Below are 21,626 nucleotides of genomic sequence, written 5' to 3'. Positions count from 1 at the left end.
GGCACTCGCCCGTCATACCAATTCGAATTCACTTTTCACTGCTTGAACAGTGTTAAAAGTCGCTCTCCACTCCTCGCAATCCAATTTATAAAATCATCACCCTCCATTTTGCTTCGCCGTAGTCGGGTAAAAACACATAAACTTATTATTAATCATTCCTCAGGCGACGCGTCTCTGTCAGCGGGGTCGGTGAGCGTGGCGGAGGCGCGCGGCTCGCTGGGCGCGCTGGCGGGCTCGCTGGCCGGCGACCCCGCGCAGGACGACCCCGCGCTCTCCGTGCACCGGTATATACCATAGTTGTAGAGGGATAGGGTTGCTTTTACAATGAATATCAGCGGGTCAGCATCCGAAAGTGAATAGACGATGCGATGGTAAAGCAGGGATCATAACACAAAGTGTAATCCTGCTTTACCATCGCATCGTCTATGTGGGATTACACTTTGTGATCCCTGTTTTACCATCGCATCGTCTGTGTATGTAATAACGTATAGTCGACGTGATAAGTCTACTGGTCTTCTCCACTACTGGAGGTTGGCAGTTAGCTCTGTATACTCCTTTCTGTATGCGCTATCAGCTGCTCTACACTCTCCAGTCTACTGGCAAGTTACTTAACAAAATATTTCCGTTCCAGATCGGCTCTCCTAAAAAGCCTATTCCTGTACGGGTCAGCCGTCCCGCCGGACGACCTCGAAGCCGGCCCGTGCTCGTGCCCGCCGCCGCAGTTCACGACCCAGTTCACGACCCAGGTCACGGCGGAGATGGAGGCCCCGCGGTCGCCCTCCGGCCGCTCCGAGCCCTGCGCCTGCCCCTCCTAGCCCGGCCCCGCGCCCCCCGCCTCCCCCGCCGGCCGTGGAGGGAACTACTCGTGCAGTGATTGCGAGCTGTAGGATATAGATGGCGCCACTGCCAGTGACAGCTTCTCCTTCAGTGAATACGAAGTGTAGGATGTAGATGGCGGTGGGGTGACAGGTGTGTAAGGCTATTGCGTGTTACGGTTTTATGGACATTTTGAAGTGAACTATAAAGGCTGTGTCCGCACAGTGATATTTCACCGCGTGGTTTTTTTCTCGCAATTCTGTAACACATTGAATATTATGCGAGTAGCCGCACTGGCGGTAAAAAATCGTGTATAGGTGGGTACAGGCGTCGGAATATAACTCGCGAGAATTAATATCGCGCGATAAAATATCGTTGTGCGGACACAGCCTAATGATCTATGTATAGGTATTTCTCACCGCGATATGAAATCTCTGCGGCTGTCATTAATTAGTAAGCATACTCCAGTAGGTATATATACACACTGTTGTTATGAAATTATGGTAAACTAAGAATATTCATGTCTTCTACGGCTATATCTAGAAGGTGTTACTCAAATTGCATTTCGCTACTTTATTTCAAAAGTTTATCGCTTGTTATCGAAAATGTACGTAACTGTTTTGGTATTAGTGGACGTTGTATTAAAGTTCACGATAGACTGAATTATGATTATTATACAGATGTGTATAGAGTAGCGGTAAATATTGGCCACATTCCAGTCAGATTCTTTTTTGTAGCCTCTTGGGGTATATTCATGGGGTGAGGGCGTAGGGCCCCGCTCCCGTGTCATGTGGATACTGCCATGTGTCACCCGCACGCCCGACAAGGCAGCTTACTCAGGGTATTATTTTTAGTATTCACATTTAACGAATTCGTCCATCGCTTTGGAAACTTGAATGAGCTCACTTGGATTATGAGCTTTTGTCACTTGCCAAATTAATATGTATAAAATTTCCCACTCACCTATTGTTTGCAATACTATACCCTTGTATTTTTGTTGCCAACTAATCAATACAATGTTCATACTTGCACTTAACCGTAAAATATGTAAAAAAGAACTGATTTAAGTATAGTGGTGTTACAGCGAATAATTAGGAATTAAAGCTTAGTAACAGGAGATTATTGTTTGTGTGCAGTCAGTTTCATAAGCCAGAGACACTATTACTGTATGTTGCTTGGAGGAAATCTGTGGCGGCAGTAAGGCCGACCGAGCAGATATCTGTGTGTAACGACAATGTTATGATATGATAGATGCTTCGCGCTTTACTATTGCAAAGCAGTGCTACTCTATCTGATATTTGTGATACTTTTGAATAATAATTATTGTAATCTAAATTATTTAATTTTTCACGTTTGTAGGAAAAATAGTGTAAGATTGAATGTTATATAAATCATATACATACGTAAGTGTAAACAAACTATGATGATTAAAATGTGATTAAACATTATGACGTATTTTGTTTACTCAACCCACCCCGTCGATAAAGTAAACACCGAGCTGTTAGGTTCAAATGTTTTATTTTAAATAATTTCGCTATACACAGTTATTTAGTATTCACCATGAATACCACGTATTTCAACAATAAAATTGAATAATTACAATTCGCAAATGCAAGATCTTTATTCTACAAATAGGACATAAAATTTTAAACTTAACACTTATTGTAGCTATAGTTGTGAAGTGAAATAAATTCCTTAAATTATATTTACTTTTAATGAACAAGACTCGAATCGTTTGGTACAGTAATTCAAGCCGGTAATGTGTAAAAGCTACTTACAGGAATGTCATGGAATGGACGATACATAAAACCAAAAAAGACAATACTTTTCATACACATACTGCACTTTATGAAAGGTTGACGATGATTTTATTTATCAAAATCTAAGAGAAAGGTAGGTTCTCTTCCTCCCTCCCTCAATTATTAGAGTATGTATTTCAATAGACATTACATATTTATTTTTCAATTTCAGTACCTACATAAGTATCTAACTAGATAGATTCTTATTCTAATTTCTTCTGAAATAAATTTACATCCGTCTATGTATAGTTGTTGCAGTAAATAGTAATACTAGGTGTATCTCATGGGGAACACAGGATTATATTGTCTAGTGGGTAGGTACTATTTTTTAGTAACGTATTTACATAACGCTTACCCCTTCCCGTAATGGTGTTAGAACAGGGGTGTGTGTAATATTATTAAGTAGTATTATTAATCAACAAATTTTTTATTAGAATTTGTGCATAATTAAATTAACTGTCCTATTTTTTCCATTTTAGTCATAATGTGTAAAGTAATGATTCCAATAATCTACAATATTTTAAACCTATTCCAAATCATACTTTCGCAAAAAAGGAAGGTAATGTTCAAATAAGCAAATCCTAAAAAAGTAATATAACAATATACATATTTACAATTTATACAAAAATATATTGGCTTGGATATTGTATCACATTCATCTTACATAGCTATGTTAACATTATGGGACCTAGTGTAGTTTCATCATTTAACATTGAGGCCTATTCTTCTGTTAGTGCGAGATTCTCATCATTCGCAAGTTATCCATCTGTATGTCATTGTTGTTTGTATTTAAGGTACTTTAGGTGCGGGTGCCTAAAGCTAAACAACACTTCAGCGCCATAACCACCACAGGTCCTTTTCAGTGACACCGAAGACAGAAAACTCGCACTAAGGTTACATAACAACTACACTACTTTAACATAATATTTCAGCTCATTTGGAAGATATACCACTATAATTTTTACAAAGTTCTTTGCAGAAACTTTTAAACACATACTACACTTACATTGACATAACCTATGCATTAATTAGTTTGTAACATAGGTATGTATGTAGGTACTATCCACATAAATGATTGAGCTAACATTAGAATAATATATGCTATTATGTAGTCTGAGCCTATCTGAAACCTAGTTAAACATTGTGAGATATGGCGTTTCGACTTTCTCCGTGTTCGGCATCATAAGGGTCACAGTGACAGTTAAATAAAGTCCATTTTTCTCTCCACCTTTAGTTTGCAAGGTGCGGGTGCCTATATAAATAGAGTGAGTCGCCCGCGCGCCTCAGTTGGTTTTTGATTTTTGAAGTGAACACTTCGGCAAAATGGCTCAATGTAGCCACGGTTCTCGTCGGCTTCGCTCCGACGGGGAAAAATATAATATTGAATTTGCGGAGTCCTCGGATGCGGACCAGGCGGCGCGGGGCCTGCCGGCTGCTGCGCACACAGCCATTGCTGAGGATTTCGCAACGAAGGTTTGAGTTGATAAGCCGTGAGTAAAATGCTATTATTTACTGCTTTTAAAAGCTCAGCCACTGGTCATTATGCTCCGGCGCTTGGGGTTTTTATCCCACGCAGTAGGGTCCGATTCAATAGTCGTGGTGATGATTGATCACATATTCCGGTCCTACTAGTGGCGCTTGAGCTAGATACTTACATTAATGACCGCTTTAAGTAAAGCATATGTTAATTTTATACAGGAAAAAATAATAAAAATATATTTTTCTACCCTCAATTTCTAATATTTTTAGAAAACAGTTGATAAAAACTTTGCTATTACAATAATGCACTTGATTATAGCTTATGTAAGGCTTTACAAATAGGAGCTTTCCAGGACCGTCATAGGATTTTTTACAGGAAGCACGTGGCTCCGAGTTTCAGTATGTTGGGACATTGTGGCATGTGCGGCGAGTAATGTGATCCGCCGGTACCTACCCGCTGAGGGTAGGCAAGCCGATTCGGTGAAATTGAAGTTTCGTGTAACCTGCACCCGGCCCTGTGCTCCTGCGCTGGCCGCCGTCTCGTGGCACCTGCATCGCAGCGTACACCCGGCCCTGCGCTCCTGCCCTGGCCACCGGTTCGTGCCACCTGCATCGCAGCATACACCCGGCCCTGTGCTCCTGCGCTGGCCGCCGTCTCGTGCCACCTGCATCGCAGCGTACACCCGGTCCTGGCCCTGGCCACCGGTTTGTGGTACCTGCATTGCTGCATAGACCCAGCCATGCACTCCTACCCTGGCGGCTGTACACCCGGTCCTGGCCCTGGCCACCGTTTTGTGCCACCTGCATCGCAGCGTACACCCGGTCCTGGCCCAGGCCACCGGTTTGTGCTACCTGCATCGCTGCATAGACCCAGCCATGTACTCCTGCGCTGGCGGCTGTGTTGTCCCACCTGCATCGCTGCGCACACCTGGCACTCCTGTTCTGGTTGCCAGATCCAAACGCCCCCTGTCTGGGAAGAGATTTTATGCTCAGCGGAACCGCCTGCACTATTGCTAGCACGGTCATCATCATCATCAGCCATCATTATGAGTGACTTATTTAGAAGGTATCGAGTAACGTGCGCTATTCATCAGTGATTTTGGCATATGCAGACGATCGTTTACTGCCAAGGTTGGTCATGTTAGCCATACAAGGGCACACCAACGAAGCCTGAGTAACCACCTGCAGTCGCCGTAGCCGCATCGGCATGGATGACGACAAATCGTTTAACGTGCACCGCTTCTAAAAGTGTTATAGCACTTCAATTTGATGCCTCCGCTGAGGTAGGGTATTCTATTAAAGCAGCTTTCTTCTGAACTGCCCAAAGTGACCTGTAGACTGCTCCTGGGGATAGTTGTGCAATCAATTTTTTATTTCGATGTCTCTGCTGAAGAAATTGTCTAATGCAGCTTTTGTTCTAAACTGCCTAAAGATCATTGGACTGCTCGTGGGAATGGTGACGCACGGTAAGTACAGGAGCGTTACTCTATACTGATGAGAAACGAACGAACGAGAGCTGTCGTGCAATCGGCACGTTTAATACATACAAACAGATAGAGCGGCTCGCGCCGCAGTGCACTGAAAGTTCGTTTTTCGTCATATAAAGTGTCCCCCCAGACACTATCTTAAGTGTTATGACACATCGGCAGATTCCAGCTTTGAGTCTTTTCTTTTCTCGGCTGTGAGCAAAGTGAATCCCACCGGCGAGTGTTCAACCTAAAAGCACAGAGCTAATTCCTGATTTCGTGAAAGTCGCTGTTGCTATACCATACCGCTTCACAAGTTACCGAATTTATTATGATCCTACTGTCGGGTGATCATGATCGGAGTGTCATCGCGGTTTCTGAGTGGCACCATATTAGCTGTCTTCCTTATGTCCCAGTGGATTGTGAGTGTGTATCCAAGCTCTTTGTTGAAAAATGCGTGAACCTCCTAAGCAGCAGCTGTCTACTAGTTGTCTATCGAATAAATCGAGTAACGGTGCTCTTGCACGAGACGACTACCTTTTGGTAAAATTATAACTTCCACTATTCTGGGAACATGCATATACCTACTGTGTACTGTGTATCACATCACGTGTAGCCGCAGCCCTACTCAATGTACGGGGCTAGATAATAAACAATGGCAGTCGTCATTAAATTTCTATGAATTTCGAAGTTCATCATTTGGAGCACAATCCAAAGTGTGAAAGTTCATGCCTAAACGGCTTCTCTAATGAAAATGTATTTTTAATTCGATTCTGGCGCAAACGTTTCATAACTATTTTTCAACATTGTATCTGCTGAAACTACTTAGACTGACTGGTTAAGATGCAGACGTGCCGTTTTCACAATTCCATTTTGAGTAATCCTCAACTGTTTTATGGATCTTTCAGTTAGTTAGTAACTAGTTACCAAGATCACTTGTGTCATGCTCGTACTCGCATCTCATTTAGGAGCTCTATGGCCTCTAGCTGAAGGCTAGAACTGGTATATATATCTACTAAGCTAGTACAGAGTTATAACCGGGCAGCGGTGACGTGGTAGCTGCTTGATTTATTAGAGTTTGCTGAAAACTTTCTAAATAAGTAATATTTATTAGTCATAATATTAACTCTTCGCAGTTCTTTCAGAATGTAATGCCAGGTCGCTGAAGTAGGTAACCTTCCTTAGCTGGACAACAACAACAAGCCTTTTTGTTTTAAAGAATGTCCACTGTCATATCGATGTCCAAGGACTTTTTCTTGGGTATAGCTAACTAACCTATAGATACCTAAGTTTACCTATAGATAGCCGCAAGCTATCTGCTGTTGGCGAACTGTCAGTTCTGATTGATAAGTCAGGCTCGAGGTGGCTCGTCCAACGACGTCCATGTTCCCGCCACCATGATTGTTGCTTCCACAGCTTAGAGAGTCTATGTTGGCTGTCGTTGCATCAGGTCTGATCAGGTACAACTAACATCTTTACGTACCATCTTTATTTAATCGAGCTATTTTATTTTGTTTTATCTAGGTTGACTTAATGGTTTCAAAATCAAACCTACAACAATGTAAGTAGGTACCTACCTACGTACCTTTGAAGTTGCAACAAGGCGAAGCCTTAAGGTTTTGGCCGAGACCTGCCCTTAGTGTTGACGAACATACCTGAAGGTGACCTTGTTAATGTTTTTCATATGAAGTACTGAACATTTTACTTATCCTGGTGGTATGACTGATCATTTACTTACCCAGTTAGGACATGTTAGCCGGGTTTCATTTATCAACTATTATAGTTAATAGTTATATAGTTGTGTTAATCAATCTTTATTAATTGATGTCATCTACTAAGGAATGCTGCCAGAGCTCATAATATTCACACATGATGATACAGAATGATAGTAGCCCACAAAATCGGTGCAAAGGCTTATAAAATAACTTTCCTTCCTAGTAGGACTGCACAGGAACTCGTTAACCGCCGAGTTAGTTAGAATACAAAATTAGACTGTGTGTTACTTGTCAATCTAGAATATGAATATAGTGACCTGCATCATGTTTTGAAAAACTGAATACTCAGTTATCCGCCAGTGTCACAGCCTTCATCTAATCTTTTCCAGTAGCTGATGAGGCTGAGATATTTAGTAAAATTATCTTCCCTTCAAGCACCACTCCTCGTTCCAAGGACTAGATGCCGCGCCAGGAGTTGCAGGCCGTGTCGTCGTACAGGGCTGACTGAGCAGGTCCTCGAGGCTCCAGGGTCGGCTGCTGCATTTCTGAGGTCAGTCCAGAATTACATACCCTAGTCAGCATGTGCTGGCCTGAGCCCCAGCGGCCTAGATCGATATTCTACATTTTACAGCTTTTAAATATTGTTGAAAAGTATTTCACTGGTTCCATCCATTCGGCTAGTGTATGTTAAAAATATTGCCTTGACAATAACAAGATTTTGATAAATAATTACTTATAAGTATTGCTTTCGAAGAGGCACTGTGTGTATCCATATGTATAAATACCTACCTATATGTATAGGTACATACCTTCCATAACTTTCTGACAAGTCAGGAATAATAAGGAAGTACTTAAGTCTTATGTATACTTATACCTTTCTTTTTAGTATATCTATTACCTAGAAATCTATGCATTATAAATTTATAGATTCAAATATTTATCTACTGATATACGCATCAGTAGCTTATGGGTCACAGTTGGTTTTCTCTCCACCATGCGATAATAAACACATCTCACAATGTTTAACTAGGTTTCAGATAGGCTCAGACTACATAATAGACGCATTTTTCCTGAAATAAAAATGACATATTATGTATCTAGCCTATCTGAAACCTAGTCATTTCTGCATGGTGATATTACAACTGAGGCGCGCGGGCGACTCACTCTATTTATATAGGCACCCGCACCTTGCAAACTAAAGGTGGAGAGAAAAATGGACTTTATTTAACTGTCACTGTGACCCTTATGATGCCGAACACGGAGAAAGTCGAAACGCCATATCTCACAATGTTTAACTAGGTTTCAGATAGGCTAGATACATAATATGTCATTTTTATTTCAGGAAAAATGCGTCTATACATAAGTAGTCAGCAACAATCTATAACTATACGTGCTTTAAAATACAAGCAAGCCGTTTTAAATATACCTAACATCTCTTTGAATCGAAATTTTTATGAACAAAGCTTTGGTTGAGATTGGGACATTGTCTCATAAGTAAGCTTTGCATACAGCCAGGCTATAGGTAGACCGCTGATAGCCTGATAATGTATGTAGTTAGTGGTTATATTTGAGTAGTTTTATAAAATGCTTCATATTAGGTATAACATTCAATGAGTATTTCTATTTACATCATAGCATCTATATTCAAACTTTTACAACAACTAATTTCGCTCATGTAGGTATAGTTGAAAATTTTGCTTAATATTATTATAGCCTTTGTGTCAAAAAAGGCAATCAACAAAACTTTCGCTCAAACACAAATCTGCCTACAGACACAAGCAAATCAAACAAAATCCTTTCACCAATCACAAGAGAGCGTCCACGCGTCATCATCATCACTCCTCATTCAAAAATCCTCCTAAACCACTTACCATCCGCTTCAATACAATTGAAAGTCATAGGTGGTCGATCCATCGCGCCAGGTTGGTTCATCGGCCACCTTAGCCCGGCACAGTGGGCAGGTATGTTCCCTGTCGAGCCAGGCGGCGATGCAGAGCTCACAGAAGATGTGTCCGCAGCCGAGCCGCACTGGCGTGGCGTAGTCGTCGTGGCAGATCGGGCAGGAATCGCCCGCTGATAGAAGCTGCTCGCCGGTCGGTTTGGTGCCAAGGTTCTGTAATGTTGGTGAGACAAGATTAGGGAGGAAGTCCAATCAGCTGAGCTGGGCATGCAGTAAGATCGAAATGATAACTGATGATTCATATCAAATAGAGATGTGTGGTTTGCTTACCAGTACTGTACCAGCCATGGCATAACACGCATGATAGAGAGTATTATCTCTTTTCTTTTGTTGACTGTACAACTTACAATTTAATTGGTCAAGTGTTGCGACAAAGATGGAATGAAAACGGTCAGCAGCAACACTCACCACACTCTGCAGCAATGTCCAAGTAGCGTTCTTGAACAGACGCAGGCGCACGAGCAGTTCAATGACCTTGGCGATGACGTAGACACTGGTCAGGAACATGCCCACCATCCGCTCCGAGCCGTCGTACGAGTTCATCAGGTAGAACACCCACGGCTGGATCGTGAGCAGGGAGCGGTACAGTTGGGATACGGCCTCGACGAATAGGTAGACTTTGCCCTGGAATAGTAGGAGGGCTATAGGTTTTCGTCAACATTCGATTTTCGAACTGTAGAGCACATGTTTTTACGTAGGTAAGTATGAACTTTATGGACGAATGAAACGTTCGTTAGAGCTAACGGTTCAAGGGTCAAACTACTGTGGAAGAACCATTTCAGTTTTTGTGAGAAAAGTCGTTTAGTTTGACTAGTTCTATAAACTTCTTTCGTATATTACCTACGCACTGCACTTTATAAAGAATAATTATGTATAACTAGGAAAACATTATGTACGAGAAACATAATAAGTACTTCTCTAACAAGAAGATTATATACGTTTCAAAATCTGCATGAGTAATTCATAGTATTATTATGCAAGGTGTGACTATTACTAATCACCTACCATTCGGTATGAGTATGACTCATGTCCATCTGATGCCTTATCATGTCGTTTAATAGCTCAGTCAATAAATACCTAGTCATTATTTATTTTTACTCTAATACTAAATTAAAGGACTATAGATACTTTCAACCATAATTTATTTTTAAATCACATCAGTTACAAAATTTTATAGGTGCAATGCGACTACTAATTAAATATGAAATCTCTTGTCAAGGAGGTATGTAACTACTTAGTTAAAGTAGGTTGGGCTCGATTGGTATCTACCTACTAAACTAACAAATTGATGCTGGTATCAAATTTTCTTCAAATAAGTGCCTAAAACCAGTTAACCAATTTATTTTTGTAAACTTAAGCTGAATAAATCTAGTTTCCTCCTGATGATGGTGGCTCTAACCATACACCAATTTTATGTGAGCACTTAACTAATTAATGCAACTTTATACTTCAGGGACACTGTTGAAGCTCAGAATAATTCAAAGAAATTGTAGGAATTGCATGTGTAAATGCATATCACATTTCCCTAAAGAGACAGTTAAAGACCCTTCAATAAATAAAAACTTACCCTCTTTTGGAACGGCAACACCACTGTTGGCAACACCGTCACCAGGATCTTAATGTCCACTGTGATGATCTTCACTATCAGATCAGTGAGCACGACCAGCCACAGAAGCTCCCAGATGTCGATGCTCTCCTTGTAGTATGGGAACATGACGAGGTTCGGCAGCAGCTTGCCGTGCCCAAACAGGTAGTGCACCGAGCCGATACAACCCACCGTGAAGAACAGCTCAAAGATCAGCGCTTTGAGACTCCTACTCATTTGCTTTCCATTCTCCCTGTAAATAAGGTAGAAGAAGGTAAGTTCGATGAGCTGATTTCAATTTGTAAGTTCAGAATTCAATGTCGTATTAATTATAGATCTTTTTAGCTTACCTCCTGACTAGACTGTTGCTGTGAGAGAATGTGCAGAAGAGTACTAGAAACGTGAACAGGCCCTCCCGCATGTCATACATGAATTTTATGAACAGTATGAAGTAAAATGGGGCATACTTTATTAAAAGATTCAATGTTGATCTTAAGTCCACAACCTGTAAGAAATAAAGTATGTTAGTAAGTAAATAGGCAGAATAGCAGTATGGATGAGCAAAGTTTTAGTTATCCTTAAAGATTTTAAGAACTGACCTGCTGATTGCCATCATCGCTCTGGCTCTCATTGTCAGCATTATCATGTATGTTGTTGTTGTTGGCCGGATTGACTGAAATATTGATCTCCGGGTGTTCAGCTGCCATATCTGACAGGTTGGAGTCATTGGAGGCGCTGGTAGTGAGGCCCTGGGGGGCCGGCGGCCTGACCGGTGAGGCTCCTCCGCCCCGGTCTGTGACAATGAAGGTGGTGGCTCCTGGCCCAAGGTTCACGTGGGCTATGGAGCTCTGTGGCCTCTGTACTCCGGCTTCTGTATTTGCAAGAGGAGCTGGCACATTGCGAGGAAGCCATGTTGGAAGTGATAGTCGAGAATTGTTTCCCTGTTAAAAAGAAAAAAAATTAATGAAAAAGTTCACAAAAAAAACATAAATAATAGTATTTTTCACTGCTGCACATAGGTTCTTCCAAGGAGCACCACCAAAATCTTATATCCATATCCTTCTCCATAAATGGTGGTACAGGTATGGAAAAAAGATGGAAAATTAAAATGTTAAAAGTACATTGTATCAAAATTAATTTGAAAAAGGGTGTTAGCCGTGTTACCATGGGTCTATGTCACTAAAATGCTGTTTTGTTAATGATTATACATACTTTCAACATGTAATACATACTAGAAAAATACACTAAAAAATAAACATGAATAGAACTAATGAAATCAATAAACACAGAAATACATTAAGTACATATAAGAATTTTAATGGTCTCTATATACCAGGTTTTATATATGTATTGAGCTATTCTTATCATTCAATTACATTACAAGACAATCCAAACATTACAAGATTGCAAACAGTCCAAAGTGTACATAGACACAGGCTACAGCTGCACAGCATATTGTTTACAACATTAGAACTGCGGACTAATCTCACCATGCGCGCATGTTCGACGAGCGGCCTTATTTCCCGAAAGACGCTGTTCAGTCGGTCGCCAAGGCCGAGGTGGCCGCGGGCGGGCGGCGCGGGCCGGGCGCCTGGCTCCACTCGAAGCAGATTGGTTCTGGTGTTTGATGCAGACTCTTCTGCGCCATCACTATCTATGTCTAACGTCACTTGGGATGATTGAGCCATGGCTGAATCGCCCCTCGTCACTAACCACAACTGAAATACACTGTACACAACAAATTTAAGCATAAAACCATTGATTTTTGTAATACACAATACATCAACCAAAATCTCCTGTGGGTACCAGATTTGACATTAAACTGAATGACATTGACAGGTGGATAGAAGAAGTGTCATTTTTAACTTTTTAAATTTCTGCGAGCGTCGTTTCAGTTGACGCAAAAAATAATGTATGTGCCTGATTATTTTGAACGTCATTATTCTTTTAAGGTTCAGTACGTCTCGCCATGTTCATTACGGGCGCGCGACAATGCATCTTCTACCTCTAGTTCTGCATCATCGCTTTCCTCTACGTCTCATCATCATCACCCCGTAATCTGCTGGACACAGAGGCCTTTATATAACATTCAACCCTTGGCCTATCTCATCCAGCCACTTTTTGCCTAAGGTTGTCAGTAGAGCTAGACGAATCGCGTCCACGGTTAACTACTTTTGATTATTTATGGATTGATTGTGACCAAGGACTTATTGTGACCATGATGTTTTATTCTACTAGAGCTGCAGGTAGGTGGTAGAACTACACACATAGGTATACCACAAAACTTACTGTTGCTGCCAAAGTGACTCTAGTCGTTATTAAGTATATCGTCAGGTATACCTACATAGGTACTTACTTACCTGTTTAAAAATATATAAGTACTTAAGTAAATAAACATTTTATGTTTTAATAACTTTATTTCCAAATTAAATAATAGTCAATAGACTGAAAAATTAAAATTCTAGCCGTTTACGATGAGCATATTACCTACTTCATACATTATATTACTAAGAATAAATTTACCTAATTATAACCGCACCACACATGCTCTCAGGGCGTACGGTACAGGTAGATACACTTAAATTCAGTCTTTCATTAGAATCATTTAGGCTTCATACCGTCAGGGGATTGTCAACTCCATTGTTAACTAACTTCATAATTATTAACTACACCTACATTACCTCACAATCTGTATTTGTGCACCGTATCGGTTTTAAATTAAATAATCTACTGGCACTATTTTGGGATGGGTGGGTAAATAAAATGATGTAAAGTATGATTACTGCTCATAAATTAACGACGCGACGGCACGATAGTCCAGTGATGTTCCCCCCGGGGGGCGCGGGGGCGGCGGGTGCTCAGTCGGCGGCGGCGGGCTGCAGGTCCAGTACGGCCCCCGCGCGCAGGTCGCGCACGGCCTCCAGCAGGCGGCGCTCGGCGCGCGGCTCGCCCAGCGCCACGTCCACGCTGCCGGCGCACAGCAGCAGCGCCCGCAGCGCCGCCCGCGCCCAGTCCGCGCGCAGCCCGCGCCGCGCCGCCGTGCCCGCGCCCGCCACGCCCAGCCGCGCGCACTCCGCCTCCAGCCGCTCCCCGTACTCCTCGATCAGCGAGTCCCCCATCGAGCGCCGGATCTCCGGCGTCAGCGACGACAGCATCAGCAGCGCCACGTCGTCCATCGGCCGGCCCAGCGACACCATTTGCCAGTCCAACGCGATACATTCACACTTTCCCTCCGTCTCCCTGAACAGTAGGTTTCCGCTCCAGAAGTCGGCGTGCGCGAGCGGCGCGGGCTCGGCGGGCTGCAGCAGCGTGGAGAGCAGCGCGGGCGCGCGGGCGGCCAGCGCGGCCACGGCGGCCGCCTCGGGCTCGCAGTCGGGCCGGCCCTGCAGGAAGGCCTGCAACTGCGGCAGGCCGCGGCGCACGAGGCGCAGGTAGCCGGCGGCCGCGCGCTCGCAGGGGAACAGGAAGTCGAAGCGCTGGTCCAGCGGCCCCTCGCGCTCGCGCAGCGCCAGCGACAGCGCGTGCAGGCGCGCGGCGGCGTGGAGCGCGGCGCGCGCGCGGGCCACCGTCAGCCCCTCCGCGAAGTCCACCGCCTCGTAGCCGTGCGACGTCACGTCCTCGAGCACCAGCTCGCTGTCGCCGCCTATCTCATCTGTGAAACACAATCAGGTTGCTCTGTAAGACTGTGATATAAATAAATGTAATCGTCTACTGCTGGACACGGACCTCTCTTAAAAAGGGTTAGATGCTATATACCATCGTGCATCGCAAGGAGCAATCTAGGATACCGTAGAAAAGTTTGAAACGATTACCTACCTAAAAACCAGAGTTAAAAACGTGTCATACAAGCCTATGATCATTTTGGAGAAACAAGGAAGTAGAGCACCTGCCTACGTATGTAGTAGTAGCGGGCGACCTCAGACGGTGAATTTGGGTCAGATGAGACGTCACGAAAAAAGTGGGGCAATGAAGATGAACGCGGTCACTGCACCCAATCTCTACCTACGCTTGTGGAGGTGAAGTGTCAATTAGACCGATGAACATGTTCATACTTGGCAGGTACAGGTATATATCTCAGATAAGTATACTTGGGATTGCGGGACTCAAATATTCGGGAATAAAATAAAATCATCTGAAGTAGGTAACTAAGTACATTACATAAAATAGAACAACGCGTAAGTACCTACTCGGGTAACTACTCAATGATTACATGTATACACCAACGATTATCCATTCGTTTAATAATTCCTTATTGTGCTCCTAAGTCCTAACCCATAAGAAGTTACCATATCAACTCTACCCTCACTGCTGATACTTAAGTACCTACTAATTTATTTTTAGATATAAGTAAGTACTTACATAATTATATAAGTAACACGAAATAATGTAATAGTTAATTAATGCACCCAACACAAGCGAAACGCCTGCAACCTGCAACCCACCTGGCAGTCTCGCCTTGACGCAGCGCGGTATGGGCAGGCCCGAGCCCGGGCCCAGCGCCTCCTCCGCCAGGCGGTTCAGCGCCGGCGCCAGCTCCGTGTAGAACAGGATCTCCCGAGTGTCGAACTGAGCTTCAGCTACGAACAGCCGGCCGAAGGGGTCCCGAGGAGGCAGCTTGACGACCAGAGGCAGGGAGCGCCGCTCGCCGCCCGCCTCGTAGCGCACGGTCACGGCGAGCACGCGGCTCAAAGCGCTGGCCACGCCGGCTCGGGACTCCACTCGGACCTGGGGCGAGTATGAGTGGTGAATTCAAGAGCGAGGTACAGTCAGCTTCGTTACCCAGAGATGCGAATAGATAATTGGGATTCTCAGCACTCATCATAAAGTTGAGTGTGTGTGTACCTACTTTTATTTGTGATATTTGTACAATAAAGAGTTAAGTACCTAAATAAATAAAGTTACCTATCAATGACAAAATGTTTTACTTAGATCGTATAAAAAACCGACTTCAAAAAACCACTAAAATGTAAGTAATAATTTAAGGTTTACACAAATTATATGTGACAGTACAAATGTACCTAAGCAGGAACTGTTCTTTTTTGATGTTGGTGCAGTGACAAAGTAATCTGAAGAAATATGGCACCAACTTCAAAAAAGAACAGTTCCTGCTTAGGTACGAGGGCGGGTCAATAAGTCCGTGACTTTTATAATTTCCCGCCACTTAACTGAAAGAACAACATTGCTCCTGTCAACAGGCAACTGTCAGTTGACATCTGTCAAAATTTGGAAAAGTTACGTCACTTGGTTTGTGTTTTACATCCGTTCTTAGCAACTACCGCGTGATTTAAAAACATAATGGAAAAAACTGAATTTCGTGTGCTCACTAAGCATGATTTTTTGCGGAAAAAAACCATCACTGAAACCAAGGCTAAGCTTGTTAAAGATTATGGGGACTCTCCACCATCAATATCTATGGTAAAAAGTGGTTTACTGAATTCCGTTGTGGCCGTACAAGTACGGAAGATGCCGGACGTTCATGGCACCCAGTTGAGGTCTCTACACCTGAAATGATTGAAAAAAATCACGAAATGGTGTTGGCCGATCGGAGATTGAAAGTGAGAGGGATAGTGGAATCCACAGGGATATCACGTGACTCAGTAGTTTCAATTTTGAATGATCACTTGGGTATGAAAAAGCTTTCCGCAAGATGGGTGCCGCGTTTGCTCACAAACGCAATCGAATGACAAAACTTCGCAGGAGTGTTTGGCGTTGTTCAACCGAAATTCGGACGAGTTTTTGCGCCGTTTTGTAACCGTGGACGAAACGTGGATCCACCACAACACACCAGAGACCAAACAGCAGTCTAAACAGTGGGTTTCTCGGGGTGAATCGGCGCCAAAGAAGGCCAAGGTGGGTATTTTGATGACCTCGAGAAATCTTATTTTTTGGAAGGGATAAAAAAATTGCTGAAACTTTGGACAAAGTGTATAGAGCTCAAAGGAGACTACGTTGAATAATAAAAAATAAAATTATCCAAAAACCAGTATTTTCTTCAAAAAGTCACGGACTTATTGACCTGCCCTCGTACATTTGTACTGTCACATATAATTTGTGTAAACCTTAAATTATTACTTAACTACATTTTAGTGGTTTTTTGAAGTCGGTTTTTTATTTTTTTTAATTATTATTTTATTTTATAGTTTTTAGTTTATTTGCAATAATTTTTAATCAAAAGTAAGATGCAAATGATACCAAAAAGTCCTACTAATCAATACGAATCATTCAAGCCTAAACACGAGGTAGTTGCTATATACCGTTGAGGAGTTCCCTTGACTGCCTTCCGTTTCCATCATCAGATCAGCTCAAGGTCACCATCATATTTTATTGTTATAAGAACTATATTTACGTTCTTAATTTCATTAGAATCGGTTAATATGTGTCCAAAATGGAAATTCATACCCTGTTTTTATCCCTTTACCCACCCTTAGGGGTGAGATAAAATTCTGAAAAAAAAATGGGACAACCTGGAATCCCAACCCAATACAACAAAAAAAGAATTTTCAAAATTGGTTCATAAACGGCGGAGTTATCGGTGAACATACATAAAAATATATATAAAAAAAAAAAATATATCCCGACGAATTGAGAACCTCCTCCTTTTTTTGAAGTCGGTTAAAAAGGGAAACCCGCGTAATTTTTTGCATTGCGCGCGACTCGGTTTCGGTAGTTGACAGGTTAATAAATTACCAGCGTAAATAAAAGTACCTAGTTAAACTCAGACTTGCTAAAAGCTATTAGGTACCTGCCCGTAGAGTGGAATAAAATAATCGCGCCACCGCCGGCAAATATCGAAATGAATGTTACTCGTTGTGGTGTTTGGACCTTTTTGATATAGAAGTTTGTTTATTGGTTTAGGTTGTCTATTACCGAATACAAGAATGGTGAACAGCAAACTCGTATATCATTTCCCTAAACATCACATTGGCGACGAATAAGACCCCACGCGAAGTGTAAATAGTAAATTAATACACATAGCAAGAGCGGAAGGTATACATTATGAGTTCTAGCACATGTATATTCGGTGGTAACCTAAATTTCGACCACGCCTGTCAAGAATGGCAAATTTTCAAAGACCGGTTTGTACAGTTCTGCATAGCAAACGACATTACCGAAGAAAACGATGCAGCAGGCCTTAAAAGGAGAGCCTTGCTGCTGACGGCGCTGGTTGATGAGACATACCGGGTCGTAAAAGACTTGGCCTTCCCGACCTTACTAGACAATGTGGAGTACAAGGCGCTTGTAGCATTGCTAGACCTGCACCTGGAGCCAAAGAGGTGCAACTTCGCAGAAAGGTGCACTTTCTACAAGGCGGAGCAGCGGGCAGGAGAGGGACTGGCCGAGTGGGCGGCTCGAGTGCGGAGGGCTGCGCAGTACTGCGGGTTCGGAACGGAGCTCGACACGGCGCTGCGCGACCGATTCGTCCTCGGACTGGAGGACGCGAAGGAGAAGGAGCGACTGTTCGCGGAGAGCGTAGAGACGCTCACTATGAACAAGGCACTGGAGCTGGCGCAGGGCGTGCGGTGCGCGCGGCAGGCGCTGCGCGGCGCGCGAGGCGCCGGGGAGCCGCCGCAACTGCTCGAGATGCGAGCGGGCAGCGGCGCGGGCCGCGCCACTCCGGCGGCCGCGCCGTCACCCGCCGCGCAGACACGAGCAGGCAGGTGTAAGGTGTGCGGCTACCGGAACCACACGACGGACCAGTGTAGATTTAGTAACTTGATGTGTCAGAATTGCAATAAGAAGGGCCATCTCAGAAGAATGTGCAAGTCTACGCGGAACAATTTCCTACAGCCGGAGGGCAGCGACAGCGACATTGTAGACGGTAAATATTGCGAATTGTTTCACATCAAAACTTATAATGGTGAGCCTATGCGACCGATCGTAGCGATAGCGAGTGAACAGATTTCGTGCGAAGTAGATAGTGGAAGCGCTGTTTCTGTGTTACCTAAAGGGATGTATGATAAGCATTTCAAACATAAATATAAATTGAAACCGATAACAATTGCCGATGTAAAAATTGAAACCAGCCGAGACCCAGTTTTGATTAAAGTGTCGAACTGTATTAGGAATGGATGGCCTGCCAAATGTAATGATGATGATTTGAGGCCATACTATAAGTGTAGATTAGAACTGTCTCGAGAGAACGATTGCATTATTAGGGGCCATAAATTGGTTATACCTAGTAAATTTCGTAAACAGTTACTAGATGAACTGCATAGCTCTCATTTTGGTGTAGTGAAAAGTAAAACAGAGGCTAGAGCACGTATGTGGTGGCCCGGCATCGACCGGCACATCGAGGAGATAGTCGGCTCGTGCTCCGCGTGCGCCGCGCTGAGGCCCGCGCCGCCGCGCGCGCCGCTCGCTGTCTGGACATATCCGGAGCGGCCGTGGCAGCGCATGCACATAGATATGTTTTCACTGCACGACAAGCAGTTCCTAATTGCTGTAGATGCACATACAAAATGGGTAGAATGCTATGTGATGAGCAAAACGGACACTAAAAGTGTGTTAGAAAAATTAGAAGAGCTTTTTAGCAGATTTGGATTAGTGGAGACCCTAGTGAGTGATAATGGGCCCAATTTTGTGTCAGCCGAGTTTGAGCGTTTTTGTGAGCACAATGGTATAAGCCACATCACCAGCGCACCGTACCATCCGGCATCAAATGGCCAGGCAGAAAATAGCGTTAAGACGGTAAAAAGGGCTTTGAAGGTGATACTAAAACCGGCAGATAGTCAAACAGCTTGTCAGAGTGGTGTAAATAGATATTTATTTGACTACAGGAACTCGGTTCATTTGACGACAGGTTTTTCTCCTGCGCAGTTAATGTTCGGTCGCACGTTGCGCGGTCGTTTCGATCTGTTGCGAGGTTCACCACCGCCGCCAGCTCCGCAGGATGCGCCGGCTACAGTGTCGCTGTCGGCTGTAGCTCAGAGAAATGTTTCTGCTCAGCAAGACTCTCAATATAGACAGTACGGTGGCCATAGGCGAGCCAACTTTTGTATCGGTGACTATGTTTTGGCTAAATGTTTTTTTAATAATGGTAATAGGACTGAATGGAAACTGGGCAAAGTTGAAGAGAAGATAGGTGCCATGATGTACATAGTGTACATAGGAGATTTAGATGTGAAAGTTAGAAAGCATGTTGATCACCTCCTGAAATATAAGGGTATTGTGGAAGATGATGATGATGTGCCATACTATGACTGCACCGATGTTACTGCTGGCACTTCTATAGAGGGGGAGGAGAGTAGAGGCGAGGTTGCTCCTCAGCCACCAGTGGGTGACAGTGGTCGGCCAATACGTTCCACTAGGAATCCGAATCCTATATATAAGTAAAGTATAATAAAAAGGAAATATTTTATGTGAATAATTATTTGATTTTGTTTTGTTAATGATTTATTACTTTAGTTGGATTAATGTGTAAGGATGTATTGATTTTTAAGTTGCTTATATTGTTTTGAAAATAGTAGGGGAGGAATGTGGTGTTTGGACCTTTTTGATATAGAAGTTTGTTTATTGGTTTAGGTTGTCTATTACCGAATACAAGAATGGTGAACAGCAAACTCGTATATCATTTCCCTAAACATCACACTCGTATAGTTAGGTACTAATTTTAAATTAAGTATCTATATCTATAGGATGTTATAGAGGTTAGTAGTGGTTAGTAGCTATAGAGTTAGGTAAAAGTTACTAACACCGGACCTTACTTAAACCATTCAGCATTACCCTATCCACAAAAATCCATAAACAAATGATTGTTTACCTCATCAGCGTTGACCACGCCCACTTCGGCCAGCAGTTCCCTGGCCCACTCCTCGGTGAGCGCGGCGTCATCCTGCTCCGCCGCCTCCTCGCAGTCGGAGTCCTCGCTGCCGCTGCTGGGAGCCTCCGACACCGCCGCGCTGCCCGGCTCCGCCATCGCTAGCTCTGCCACTGGAGAATAACACTAGCGTTCTCTATGCACTAGCGTATTTATTTCATTTATTTACAGGATTGCGGCACGCGCGCCGGTGTCTCACTCGGGTTTGTTGCGCGCATGCGCGGGCCCCCTCCCCTCTTGATTATTCATCGGGCGCTCCCGTGACGTGTCGCATCGCCATACTGCAACTCCTCTTATAAAGATTGATTCAATGTAGGTATTTATACGTATGAACATCGTATGAATTATGCCCACAGGCGGCCTCTTTAATAACTTCATTATTTATAATGACTGCAGAATTTGTTGCGGCTTCAGGTGCCATATTTCAGACTGGACTGGTGCCTACTAACTAGTTAAGTAGGTATTACTGTGAAGATAACTATAACTATGTGAAACTATGATAAATACCTACTATTGCTGTTGAGTAAGACTGTGAAGGCAAGGAATATGGAAAGTACCTACTACCTACGTACCTACGTATCCCTATTAAGGGTCAGCAGGTCAGCAGCCATGAAACGCGGTGAAAATATTATTAACCAATAAGATTCAGATTAATTAACTAACGAAGTCGCTAATTCGCTATCGACTGAGGTCTGAGGCTAATCTGAATTTTGGTTCCTAGGTAAGTATAATAAGGAAAGAGCAGTGGAGCACTTGGAAAGTCCTTACATGCAGTCCTTTACTTACTACATTACTGTAGATGTAGAACAACTCCTTTACCTACCTATGTTAGATAAGCCATCATAGGACAGAAATGTAACAATCATGAGTCATGATGTTTAATTAATCGTGTTTCAGGCATTTTTAAGGAGAGCTGGTTCCATAAAGTTACTTATGGCTAGTTCAGTTCTTTCCTTCCCGTTAGAGAAGTACTTCCTAGATTCTTTCCA

General features: G+C 43.3%; 3 protein-coding genes across 3 annotated transcripts in view; 1 reads left to right on the top strand and 2 right to left on the bottom strand.

Annotated features, from left to right (window-relative positions):
- Nucleotides 1–2,264, top strand: part of LOC105389526 (E3 ubiquitin-protein ligase RNF19A) — a 42,539-nt gene extending 40,275 nt beyond the window's left edge. The window contains exons 9-10 of the mRNA XM_048621713.1: nt 164–284; nt 632–2,264. Of these exons, the coding sequence (XP_048477670.1) occupies nt 164–284; nt 632–815 (305 nt within the window). The 3' untranslated portion in view covers nt 816–2,264. The remainder of the gene's footprint in view (nt 1–163; nt 285–631) is intronic.
- A 6,843-nt stretch (nt 2,265–9,107) lies between these two features.
- LOC105389527 (RING finger and transmembrane domain-containing protein 2) lies at nt 9,108–12,656 on the bottom strand. Its single transcript, XM_011560655.3, has 6 exons — nt 12,311–12,656; nt 11,420–11,761; nt 11,171–11,325; nt 10,803–11,073; nt 9,644–9,859; nt 9,108–9,388 (listed from the first exon to the last, which is right to left on the bottom strand). Exons 1-6 carry the CDS (start codon nt 12,569–12,571, stop codon nt 9,155–9,157), a joined length of 1,479 nt encoding a protein of 492 aa, XP_011558957.3. The 5' UTR covers nt 12,572–12,656; the 3' UTR covers nt 9,108–9,154.
- Nucleotides 12,657–13,217: 561 nt separating this feature from the next.
- LOC119694208 lies at nt 13,218–21,007 on the bottom strand. The gene is made up of 3 exons (XM_048621772.1): nt 20,581–21,007; nt 15,263–15,545; nt 13,218–14,472 (listed from the first exon to the last, which is right to left on the bottom strand). The coding sequence occupies exons 1-3, from the start codon at nt 20,734–20,736 to the stop codon at nt 13,679–13,681; spliced, it is 1,233 nt and encodes a 410-aa protein (XP_048477729.1). The 5' UTR covers nt 20,737–21,007; the 3' UTR covers nt 13,218–13,678.
- Between the last annotated feature and the right edge of the window lie 619 nt (nt 21,008–21,626).

The sequence above is a fragment of the Plutella xylostella genome, chromosome 6 (assembly GCF_932276165.1).
Source record: "Plutella xylostella chromosome 6, ilPluXylo3.1, whole genome shotgun sequence".
NCBI classification, from domain to species: Eukaryota; Metazoa; Arthropoda; class Insecta; order Lepidoptera; family Plutellidae; genus Plutella; species Plutella xylostella.
Note: the sequence above shows the minus strand (reverse complement) of the source record. Positions and strands in the feature narration are given on the sequence as shown.

Bases quoted from the DNA above. Each gene is read 5' to 3' on its own strand.
- LOC119694208 (XM_048621772.1), bottom strand. From the start codon at position 20,736: ATGGCGGAGCCGGGCAGCGCGGCGGTGTCGGAGGCTCCCAGCAGCGGC. The intron at 15,546-20,580 runs GTAAACAATCAT...TACTCGCCCCAG, and splicing joins GCGTGGTCAACGCTGATGAG to GTCCGAGTGGAGTCCCGAGC. The intron at 14,473-15,262 runs GTGGGTTGCAGG...TGTGTTTCACAG, and splicing joins CGTCAAGGCGAGACTGCCAG to ATGAGATAGGCGGCGACAGC.
- LOC105389527 (XM_011560655.3), bottom strand. From the start codon at position 12,571: ATGCTTAAATTTGTTGTGTACAGTGTATTTCAGTTGTGGTTAGTGACG. The intron at 11,762-12,310 runs GTGAGATTAGTC...TCTTTTTAACAG, and splicing joins TCGTCGAACATGCGCGCATG to GGAAACAATTCTCGACTATC. The intron at 9,860-10,802 runs GTAAGTTTTTAT...CTACTATTCCAG, and splicing joins TGTTGCCGTTCCAAAAGAGG to GGCAAAGTCTACCTATTCGT.